The sequence below is a fragment of the Crinia signifera genome, chromosome 6 (assembly GCF_055691185.1).
Source record: "Crinia signifera chromosome 6, ASM5569118v1, whole genome shotgun sequence".
NCBI classification, from domain to species: domain Eukaryota; kingdom Metazoa; phylum Chordata; class Amphibia; order Anura; family Myobatrachidae; genus Crinia; species Crinia signifera.
In genome coordinates, this window is record NC_139222.1 from 25,144,560 (window position 1) to 25,157,420 (window position 12,861).

General features: G+C 50.2%; 1 protein-coding gene across 1 annotated transcript in view; it reads left to right on the forward strand.

Moving 5' to 3' along the window:
* The window catches only part of LOC146009551 (uncharacterized), a 115,343-nt gene that overhangs the window by 73,061 nt on the left and 29,421 nt on the right, over window positions 1-12,861 (forward strand). Inside the window, 3 exon segments of the mRNA XM_083149996.1 lie at window positions 154-251; window positions 413-692; window positions 7,056-8,305. Of these exon segments, the coding sequence (XP_083006122.1) occupies window positions 154-251; window positions 413-692; window positions 7,056-8,305 (1,628 nt within the window).

Sequence of the window (12,861 nt, forward strand, 5' to 3'; positions counted from 1 at the left end):
GGATAATCACATATATACCATGTCCTCAGTCACTGTGTACCTCCTACAGATGGGCCCAGTAACAGAGATACCCCAGAGAGATGTCCCTGTCCTCTGTATTCCCAGGATAATCACATATATACCATGTCCTCAGTCACTGTGTGTCTCCTACAGATGGGCCCAGTAACAGAGATACCCCAGAGAGATGTCTCCGTCCTCTGTATTCCCAGCATTGTACAGAGGAGACTCACAGGACCCCACAGGAGGATCAGGTAGGTGGGAATAAGGGTCTCCCCAATATACCAAAGTGACTGTCGCTATATGAATTGCAACAGGTGTGTGTGTGTGTGTGTGTGTGTGTGTCTTATACATCTATAATCTACTGTGTAAGCTCAATACTGTCAGACATTATTTATGTGATATTTATTTGTAGGTTCAATGTGAAGCTATGTCTGATATTAAGGTTGAAGAAATAAAGGGAGAAGAAGAGACGTATGTGACTGACATTAAGGCAGAAGATACAGAGGAAGAAGAGACGTATGTGACTGACATTAAGGCAGAAGATACAGAGGAAGAAGAGACGTATGTGACGGATATGAAGATCAGAGAAGAGTCTTATGTGTCTGATAAGAAAGAAGATACAGAGACAGAAGAAACATATATGAGGGGTGACCAGCAGTGTAAGGAGGAAATCCCTACAGATCCCAGGACAGGTGAGGAATAATCACTTATTGCATACAGTATTTTCCTTGTTATGTGAATACAGCTTTACAGCTATCTCAGAAATCAGGAGACATCAGCCCCTATTATACTCCTGCTCTCCCCCTGTCACATCATGTCACTGTGTGTTACCAGCCCAGAGATCTGACCAGTCTCCTCCCCACACTCTCTGGTGTATATCATACATCAGGAGCCATCAGCCCCTATTATACTCCTACTCTCCCCCCTCACATCATGTCACTGTGTGTTACCAGAGATCTGACCAGTCTCCCCCCCACACTCTCTGGTGTATCTCATACATCAGGAGCCATCAGCCCCTATTCTACTCCTGCTCTCCCCCTCACATCATGTCACTGTGTGTTACCAGCCCAGAGATATGACCAGTCTCCTCCCCTCACTCTCTGGTGTATCTCATACATCAGGAGCCATCAGTCCCTAATATACTCCTGCTCTCCCCCTCACATCATGTCACTGTGTGTTACCAGCCCAGAGATCTGACCAGTCTCCTCCCCTTACTCTCTGGTGTATCTCATACATCAGGAGCCATCAGCCCCTATTATACTCCTACTCTCCCCCTCACATCATGTCACTGTGTGTTACCAGCCCAGAGATCTGACCAGTCTCCTCCCCACACTCTCTGGTGTATCTCATACATCAGGAGCCATCAGCCCCTATTATACTCCTGCTCTCCCCCTCACATCATGTCACTGTGTGTTACCAGCCCAGAGATCTGACCAGTCTCCTCCCCACACTCTCTGGTGTATCTCATACATCAGGAGCCATCAGCCCCTATTATACTCCTGCTCTCCTCCACACATCATGTCACTGTGTGTTACCAGCTCAGAAATATGACCAGTCTCCTCCCCGCACTCTCTGGTGTATCTCATACATCAGGAGCCATCAGCCCCTATTATACTCCTGCTCTCCTCCACACATCATGTCACTGTGTGTTACCAGTCCAGAGATCTGACCAGTCTCCTCCCCACACTCTCTGGTGTATATCATGCATCAGGAGCCATCATTCCCTATTATACTCCTGCTCTCCCCCTCACATCATGTCACTGTGTTACCAGCCCAGAGATCTGACCAGTCTCCTCCCCGCACTCTCTGTTGTATCTCATACATCAGGAGCCATCAGCCCCTATTATACTCCTGCTCTCCTCCACACATCATGTCACTGTGTGTTACCAGCCCAGAGATATGACCAGTCTCCTCCCCGCACTCTCTGGTGTATCTCATACATCAGGAGCCATCAGCCCCTATTATACTCCTGCTCTCCCCCTCACATCATGTCACTGTGTGTTACCAGCCCAGAGATCTGACCAGTCTCCTCCCCACACTCTCTGGTGTATCTCATACATCAGGAGCCATCAGCCCCTATTATACTCCTGCTCTCCCCCTCACATCATGTCACTGTGTGTTACCAGCCCAGAGATCTGACCAGTCTCCTCCCCACACTCTCTGGTGTATCTCATACATCAGGAGCCATCAGCCCCTATTATACTCCTACTCTCCCCCTCACATCATGTCACTGTGTGTTACCAGCCCAGAGATCTGACCAGTCTCCTCCCCACACTCTCTGGTGTATCTCATACATCAGGAGCCATCAGCCCCTATTATACTCCTGCTCTCCCCCTCACATCATGTCACTGTGTGTTACCAGCCCAGAGATATGACCAGTCTCCTCCCCGCACTCTCTGGTGTATCTCATACATCAGGAGCCATCAGCCCCTATTATACTCCTGCTCTCCCCCTCACATCATGTCACTGTGTGTTACCAGCCCAGAGATCTGACCAGTCTCCTCCCCACACTCTCTGGTGTATCTCATACATCAGGAGCCATCAGCTCCTATTATACTCCTGCTCTCCCCCTCACATCATGTCACTGTGTGTTACCAGCCCAGAGATCTGACCAGTCTCCTCCCCACACTCTCTGGTTTATCTCATACATCAGGAGCCATCAGCCCCTATTATACTCCTGCTCTCCCCCTCACATCATGTCACTGTGTGTTACCAGCCCAGAGATCTGACCAGTCTCCTCCCCACACTCTCTGGTGTATCTCATACATCAGGAGCCATCAGCCCCTATTATACTCCTGCTCTCCCCCTCACATCATGTCACTGTGTGTTACCAGCCCAGAGATCTGACCAGTCTCCTCCCCACACTCTCTGGTGTATCTCATACATCAGGAGCCATCAGCCCCTATTATACTCCTGCTCTCCTCCACACATCATGTCACTGTGTGTTACCAGCTCAGAAATATGACCAGTCTCCTCCCCGCACTCTCTGGTGTATCTCATACATCAGGAGCCATCAGCCCCTATTATACTCCTGCTCTCCTCCACACATCATGTCACTGTGTGTTACCAGTCCAGAGATCTGACCAGTCTCCTCCCCACACTCTCTGGTGTATATCATGCATCAGGAGCCATCATTCCCTATTATACTCCTGCTCTCCCCCTCACATCATGTCACTGTGTTACCAGCCCAGAGATCTGACCAGTCTCCTCCCCGCACTCTCTGTTGTATCTCATACATCAGGAGCCATCAGCCCCTATTATACTCCTGCTCTCCTCCACACATCATGTCACTGTGTGTTACCAGCCCAGAGATCTGACCAGTCTCCTCCCCGCACTCTCTGGTGTATCTCATACATCAGGAGCCATCAGCCCCTATTATACTCCTGCTCTCCCCCTCACATCATGTCACTGTGTGTTACCAGCCCAGAGATCTGACCAGTCTCCTCCCCACACTCTCTGGTGTATCTCATACATCAGGAGCCATCAGCCCCTATTATACTCCTGCTCTCCCCCTCACATCATGTCACTGTGTGTTACCAGCCCAGAGATCTGACCAGTCTCCTCCCCACACTCTCTGGTGTATCTCATACATCAGGAGCCATCAGCCCCTATTATACTCCTGCTCTCCCCCTCACATCATGTCACTGTGTGTTACCAGCCCAGAGATCTGACCAGTCTCCTCCCCACACTCTCTGGTGTATCTCATACATCAGGAGCCATCAGCCCCTATTATACTCCTGCTCTCCCCCTCACATCATGTCACTGTGTGTTACCAGCCCAGAGATCTGACCAGTCTCCTCCCCACACTCTCTGGTGTATCTCATACATCAGGAGCCATCAGCCCCTATTATACTCCTACTCTCCCCTCACATCATGTCACTGTGTGTTACCAGAGATCTGACCAGTCTCCCCCCCACACTCTCTGGTGTATCTCATACATCAGGAGCCATCAGCCCCTATTCTACTCCTGCTCTCCCCTCACATCATGTCACTGTGTGTTACCAGCCCAGAGATATGACCAGTCTCCTCCCCTCACTCTCTGGTGTATCTCATACATCAGGAGCCATCAGTCCCTAATATACTCCTGCTCTCCCCCTCACATCATGTCACTGTGTGTTACCAGCCCAGAGATCTGACCAGTCTCCTCCCCTTACTCTCTGGTGTATCTCATACATCAGGAGCCATCAGCCCCTATTATACTCCTACTCTCCCCCTCACATCATGTCACTGTGTGTTACCAGCCCAGAGATCTGACCAGTCTCCTCCCCACACTCTCTGGTGTATCTCATACATCAGGAGCCATCAGCCCCTATTATACTCCTGCTCTCCCCCTCACATCATGTCACTGTGTGTTACCAGCCCAGAGATCTGACCAGTCTCCTCCCCACACTCTCTGGTGTATCTCATACATCAGGAGCCATCAGCCCCTATTATACTCCTGCTCTCCTCCACACATCATGTCACTGTGTGTTACCAGCTCAGAAATATGACCAGTCTCCTCCCCGCACTCTCTGGTGTATCTCATACATCAGGAGCCATCAGCCCCTATTATACTCCTGCTCTCCTCCACACATCATGTCACTGTGTGTTACCAGTCCAGAGATCTGACCAGTCTCCTCCCCACACTCTCTGGTGTATATCATGCATCAGGAGCCATCATTCCCTATTATACTCCTGCTCTCCCCCTCACATCATGTCACTGTGTTACCAGCCCAGAGATCTGACCAGTCTCCTCCCCGCACTCTCTGTTGTATCTCATACATCAGGAGCCATCAGCCCCTATTATACTCCTGCTCTCCTCCACACATCATGTCACTGTGTGTTACCAGCCCAGAGATATGACCAGTCTCCTCCCCGCACTCTCTGGTGTATCTCATACATCAGGAGCCATCAGCCCCTATTATACTCCTGCTCTCCCCCTCACATCATGTCACTGTGTGTTACCAGCCCAGAGATCTGACCAGTCTCCTCCCCACACTCTCTGGTGTATCTCATACATCAGGAGCCATCAGCCCCTATTATACTCCTGCTCTCCCCCTCACATCATGTCACTGTGTGTTACCAGCCCAGAGATCTGACCAGTCTCCTCCCCACACTCTCTGGTGTATCTCATACATCAGGAGCCATCAGCCCCTATTATACTCCTACTCTCCCCCTCACATCATGTCACTGTGTGTTACCAGCCCAGAGATCTGACCAGTCTCCTCCCCACACTCTCTGGTGTATCTCATACATCAGGAGCCATCAGCCCCTATTATACTCCTGCTCTCCCCCTCACATCATGTCACTGTGTGTTACCAGCCCAGAGATATGACCAGTCTCCTCCCCGCACTCTCTGGTGTATCTCATACATCAGGAGCCATCAGCCCCTATTATACTCCTGCTCTCCCCCTCACATCATGTCACTGTGTGTTACCAGCCCAGAGATCTGACCAGTCTCCTCCCCACACTCTCTGGTGTATCTCATACATCAGGAGCCATCAGCTCCTATTATACTCCTGCTCTCCCCCTCACATCATGTCACTGTGTGTTACCAGCCCAGAGATCTGACCAGTCTCCTCCCCACACTCTCTGGTTTATCTCATACATCAGGAGCCATCAGCCCCTATTATACTCCTGCTCTCCCCCTCACATCATGTCACTGTGTGTTACCAGCCCAGAGATCTGACCAGTCTCCTCCCCACACTCTCTGGTGTATCTCATACATCAGGAGCCATCAGCCCCTATTATACTCCTGCTCTCCCCCTCACATCATGTCACTGTGTGTTACCAGCCCAGAGATCTGACCAGTCTCCTCCCCACACTCTCTGGTGTATCTCATACATCAGGAGCCATCAGCCCCTATTATACTCCTGCTCTCCTCCACACATCATGTCACTGTGTGTTACCAGCTCAGAAATATGACCAGTCTCCTCCCCGCACTCTCTGGTGTATCTCATACATCAGGAGCCATCAGCCCCTATTATACTCCTGCTCTCCTCCACACATCATGTCACTGTGTGTTACCAGTCCAGAGATCTGACCAGTCTCCTCCCCACACTCTCTGGTGTATATCATGCATCAGGAGCCATCATTCCCTATTATACTCCTGCTCTCCCCCTCACATCATGTCACTGTGTTACCAGCCCAGAGATCTGACCAGTCTCCTCCCCGCACTCTCTGTTGTATCTCATACATCAGGAGCCATCAGCCCCTATTATACTCCTGCTCTCCTCCACACATCATGTCACTGTGTGTTACCAGCCCAGAGATCTGACCAGTCTCCTCCCCGCACTCTCTGGTGTATCTCATACATCAGGAGCCATCAGCCCCTATTATACTCCTGCTCTCCCCCTCACATCATGTCACTGTGTGTTACCAGCCCAGAGATCTGACCAGTCTCCTCCCCACACTCTCTGGTGTATCTCATACATCAGGAGCCATCAGCCCCTATTATACTCCTGCTCTCCCCCTCACATCATGTCACTGTGTGTTACCAGCCCAGAGATCTGACCAGTCTCCTCCCCACACTCTCTGGTGTATCTCATACATCAGGAGCCATCAGCCCCTATTATACTCCTGCTCTCCCCCTCACATCATGTCACTGTGTGTTACCAGCCCAGAGATCTGACCAGTCTCCTCCCCACACTCTCTGGTGTATCTCATACATCAGGAGCCATCAGCCCCTATTATACTCCTGCTCTCCCCCTCACATCATGTCACTGTGTGTTACCAGCCCAGAGATCTGACCAGTCTCCTCCCCACACTCTCTGGTGTATCTCATACATTGGGAGCCATCAGCCCCATCCTCAGGGCGGATACTGTGGGTCTCGGTCCCAGGTCATCCAGAGTCAGGCCCATAGCGCGATGCACCAATATATCGGCCATCGGCTCTGTTTTAAAGATCATGTTGGTTACATTCCTATTACTGGTGCCCAGTGGCTGACGGACCAGCGATATATCGGCCAGTGTGTACGCAGCATTAGACATGTTCAGTTTAAGTGATAAAACCTCCATGAACATTTGTTTCTCAATGTAAACAATTCTGTCTGTTGTCATTCATCTGTTTCCTGTAGATGGGCGCACAAGCAGGAATACCTCGGAGGGAGATCTCATTGTGTCTCCAGGTTATATACTAGAAGATAAGAACATCAGACAAGATTCTCCAGAGGAAAATCCCATTATCCCCAATACACACCCAACATTTCACAGTGCAGAGATTTCATCTGGTCCCTCTAGTCATGAGGAACCTTCTCCTGATCATTCAGACCTTACTACACCCAGTGCAGATCATAAAGATGATACAATATCATCCAGATCTGAGTTTGGTAAGAGTTCTATACATCAGTCAGATTCTGTTTTACATCAGATACATAACACAGGTGAGAAACCATTTCCATGTTCTGAATGTGGGAAATGTTTTACAAGAAAATCTACTCTTGTTATACATGAGAGAAGTCACACAGTTGAGAAACCATTTTCATGTTCTGAATGTGGGAAATCATTTACTCATAAATCACATCATGTTAAACATGAAAGACTATGTAGAGGTGATAAATCATTTTCATGTTCTGAGTGTGGGAAATGTTATAGCAATAAATCCAGTCTTGTTATACATGAGAGGGTACATACAGGTGAGAAACCATTTTCATGTTCTGAATGTTGGAAATGTTATAGCAATAAATCCAGTCTTGCTAAACATAAGAGGGTACATACAGGTGAGAAACCATTTTCATGTTCTGAATGTGGGAAATCTTTTACAAAAAAATCTACTCTTGTTACACATGAGAGGGTACATACAGGTGAGAAACCATTTTCATGTTCTGAATGTGGGAAATATTTTACAAAAAAATCTAATCTTGTTACACATGAGAGGGTACATACAGGTGAGAAACCATTTTCATGTTCTGAGTGTGGGAAATGTTTTACACTTAAATCCACTCTTGTTACACATGAGAGGGTACATACAGGTGAGAAACCATTTTCATGTTCTGAGTGTGGGAAATGTTTTAGCAATAAGTCCAATCTTGTTATACATGAGAGGGAACATACAGGTGAGAAACCATTTTCATGTTCTGAGTGTGGGAAATGTTATAGAAATAAATCCAATCTTGTTACACATGAGAGGGTACATACAGGTGAGAAACCATTTTCATGTTCTGAGTGTGGGAAATGTTTTACACTTAAATTCAATCTTGTTACACATGAGAGGTTACATTCAGGTGAGAAACCATTTTCATGTTCTGAGTGTGGGAAATGTTTTAGCAATAAATTCCTTCTTATTAGACATCAGAGAAACCTTTTCCATGCTTGCAGTGTGGGAAATGTTTTATAAATAAATGTATACTACATTAAACTTGAGCTTTCTGGAGATTCTGGATCCAGATTTGGAGATTTGTCACTCAGCATCTAGTAAATTGCTTACCCCTGACACCTGAGTGAGCGATATTCGTTATAACGCCGGAACGTACTCGAATAGCACTGGGAGTCAAAAAGTTACTAATAATAGTATCCACGGCTGCAAAAAAATGCATCCTTCAATTATGGATACAACCCACGGCCCCTCCATTTTCACTTTTCCTTGGATAAATTGTTCTATATTTTTAGAATGGAGTGGCTCGAGGCTTCGTTACAAAAAGAAAAATTTACGGAGAAATTCTTGGAAACGTGGGAAGTTCTATAGAAACCCTGTCAGAATCTAAGAAGGAGCAGATATGGAAGTGAACACCCTGTGGTATGAAACACGAGTGTGTATCCAGGATCCCCCAATATCACTTGCTGTAACGGGCCATGCACCCCTAGTTGGGGCTGGAGTGGGTATAGGCGCGGATCCAGACGTATTCTTTTATTTTCTCTTTTATATTTTATGCTGATTGTAATGAAAGACACTGCTACAAAACGTATGCTGCAACTCGTCTATTCTTCCTGTATACAAACTTGTAATGACTACAGGTTGTGCTCTACACTTATATTGTACATTTACTGTATGTCATGCTTCAATAAAGAAAAATATATAAAAAAAAGGAAAAAATCAGGGAACAGACCGAGTAGGGTTCCTCTTATTTTTTAACCACTTGAGTGGTATGCCTGGTAATTTTCCGGGCTCAGCTGCGCTGCACTATGTAGTAGGTGTGCGCCAGTCAGTGGTGCCTCCAGCGGAGCACCACTGGTACACTACCTTTAGGGCCCCCCCCCCCCTCCGAAGATCGTACGCCGGACTCTGGCTCCTGAACTCCGAGTCCCCCCAAACATCCCTGAGCCTGCCGCCATACTGCAGTGACGTAGGCAGCAGGCTCGGGGGGACTCGGAGTTCAGGTGCCTGAGACGCCGCAAACATTCCAGAGACTGCCCCCTGTATGGTGATGACTGACAGGCGGTTGGGGCAGCGGCAGCAGGGGAGCTCCGGCGTACTCCGGAGGTGAGGGGGGGGGGCTTCCTATGATCAGTGGTGGATTAGTGTTCACTCTAGGATTTTTTTAGGGCAGGGTGCTGACCACCGGCACATTTTTCCCCGACACACACACCCTAGACCACAGGCCTTCAACCTGTGGCCCTCCAGATGTTGTGGAACTACATTTTCCAGCATGCCCTGACAGTTTTGGTATGCTCTTATAGGAAAAAATGTGGCAATGCATGTTGGAAAATGTAGTTTTTTACAACATCTGGAGGGCCATAGGTTGAAGACCCATGCCCTAGACAAAATGCACACAGTAGTGCCCTAGACAAAGTGCCACCAGTAGTGCCATGCTGCCAGTATAATTGACACACATAATTGACACAGGTATAGTGCCCCCCCAGCAGTGACACAGGTATAGTGCCCCCCCAGCAGTGACACAGGTATGGTGCCCCCCCCCCCCCAGCAGTGACACAGGTATGGTGCCCCCCCCCAGCAGTGACACCGGTATAGTGCCCCCCCCAGCAGTGACACAGGTATAGTGCCCCCCCAGCAGTGACACAGGTATGGTGCCCCCCCCCAGCAGTGACACAGGTATAGTGCCCCCCCCCCAGCAGTGACACAGGTATAGTGCCCCCCCAGCAGTGACACAGGTATAGTGCCCCCCCAGCAGTGACACAGGTATGGTGCCCCCCCCCCCCAGCAGTGAAACAGGTATGGTGCCCCACCCCCAGCAGTGACACAGGTATGGTGCCCCCCCCCCCAGCAGTGACACAGGTATGGTGCCCCCCCCCCCAGCAGTGACACAGGTATGGTGCCCCCCCCAGCAGTGACACAGGTATGGTGCCCCCCCCAGCAGTGACACATATGTAAGTAAGTATAATTTATACTAGGTGATTCATCGCGCCCTACGGGCGCTCTTCACACCGTCGTAAGGGTCTGCGCCCCCTTAATTTGTGAATGTTTTTATTGTGAGAAATATGGTTAGAATTGCATGAAAGATGGCCTGTATTGCAACTTGAGTTATAGGTGAAATGTGTTACATAGAGAGCATATGATGTGGAAGTGGGTGTGTAGTGTTTTGTTTAATTAAAAAGCGGTTACAGAGTAAGATGTACATTGATAGTGTGGATGGTACAGTGACATTTGTGGGTGTGGGGGGGCTGTGTGTGCATGTTGTTTAGGTGTGTGTGTGCAATAGTATAGTAGGGTGTTTTTGAGTCAGCGGCTCCCCACTGGTGGAGGTCACGACACAGGAAAACGAGGCTGTGTAGTGATAGGGGTGTGTGGGAATAAGGGGGACTAAAGAGGAGGGTGGGAGATACTGTGCAGCTTCTGCCAGTGGGTGAGGGTCCAGCGTGGCAGCACAGGAGTACAGGATGGTGGCCCTTAGTCAGTGTCTCCTCGTACTGGGTGGGAGTTCGGGTGCATGAGAGCAGGAGGCTGGGCTATGAGGCATGATAGGGGCATGTGGGCAAAACAATGTCAGCGACTCCCCAGTGATGGAAGTTACGGTTCAGGAGAGCAGGAAGCTGGGTAGTAATAGGGGTGTGTGAGTATACGGGGGTCTAAAGAGGCGCTAAGGGGTGCCGTGAATTGCGGGGGGTGCCATGATTCAAGGAAGGGAGGGGGCGCAGGTGTCCGCAAATCGTGGGAGAGGGCGGGGGTCCACAAAGCGCGGGAGGGGGGGTGCGCGGGGGTGATGTGAATCGTGGGAGGGGGGCGTGAATCGCGGGAGGGGGGGGCGCTCACCTGGTGTGTCTGGTGAGTAGCTTTGTCTTTGCTGGGTAACATGGGGAGGCAGAGGGTGTCTGGCACTGTGCATACCTCCCAACATGACCCATGCCAGGAGGGACACAATGCTCTGCCGCTGGACTTTCTTCCTAATGTATGATTACCTCCATCTGTGTTGAACAGGTTAATTGATAGGAAAGGTGCTTCAACACAGGTGATGGCAATCATACATTAAAAGGAAAGTGCAGGAGCAGAGCAATGTGTCCCTCCTATGACTGTGGGCTCACCAGTGCCGTCTTTCCCATTGGGCACGATGGGCAGTTGCCCGGGGGCCCTAGGACCCCCCGGCCCAGCCCAATGGGAAAGATGGTGGCCGGGGTTCGGGAATCCGGGCAGGGGGATCAGGGCGGTGGCGGTAGCTAGAAGCCTGATTCGGCGAAGCTCTATTTGCCGGCGGGGCGGGAAGCGCTGTTGCATTTGAATAGACTGGCCGGACGCTGATTGGCTGAATTCAGAAAATCAGCATCCGGCCAGTCTTTGAAAAGGCAACAGCGCTTCCCACCCCGCCGGCAAATAGCGCTTCACCTCCTAGCTAGCAGTGAATTTAATTTCGGGGGTCCGTGTGCCGGGGTTCTGATCACCCTCACTGGGTGATCCGGCAGGGGGATCAGGGCATCGGTGGCGGTAGCTAGGAGCCCGAAGCGGCGAAGCGCTATTTGCCGGCAGGGGGGGCGAGAAGCGCTGCTGCATTTAAAATGACTGGCTGAATGCTGATTGGCTGAATTCAGCCAATCAGCATCCGGCCAGTCTTTTCAAATTCAACAGCGCTTCCCGCCCCCGCCGACAAATAGTGCTTCGCCGCTTCGGGCTCCTAGCTACCGCCACCGCCGCCCTGATCCCCTTCCCCAGCGAGGATGGTCGGATCCCCGCCACCCGGCCACCATCTTTCCCATTAGCGCTATTTGCCGGTGGGGCGGGAAGCGCTGCTGCATTTGAAAAGACTGGCCGAACGCTGATTGGCTGAATTCAGCCAATCAGCGTCTGGCCAGTCTTTTCAAATGCAACAGCGCTTCCCGCCCCGCCAGTTAATAGCGCTTTGCCACTTCAGGGCAGGCTCCTAGCTACCGCCGCTGCCCTGATCCCGCTGCCCGGATCCCCCAGCGAAGATGATCGGATCCCCGGCCGCCGGAAGCTGACTGGCTGCCGCACGGAGCCAGAGAGGTGAGGGTTGGGAAGGTGACTGTGGGCTCCTGGGCAAACTAATTTGGGGGGGGGGGGGGGGGTCCAGTGAACTAGGTTGCCCAGGGGCCCTTCCTAATGTTAAGACGGCCCTGGGGCTCACTGGGCTGGTTCTCTGTCATGTGAGTCAGAGGCTCCACCCAGCGTTAGAGGGTCAGACACACTTTGAGTGACAGATGTAGCCAAATATATAAGAGATAGCGCACTTTCTCCAACAGGACTCAAGGCGCTTTACAGACATTATAACAATGCACATAATACAGAGGATGTTGGTGGTACAGTAACAGACATGTCACAGACAAGAGAAACACTTGAGCACACAGTAAGTATAATGCAGGAGTGATGCAGCATTTTGGATAATAACTTCCATGGGTTGTGTACTCCACCCTGACAAGGTACCAGGTGCGGCAGCCATTTTAGGCGCTCTGCATAGGATTACCCTGGGTGGAATAGATTACCCCTATAAGAAATCACCCAAAATGGATAATTTCAATGTATACTCAGGTCCATGTATT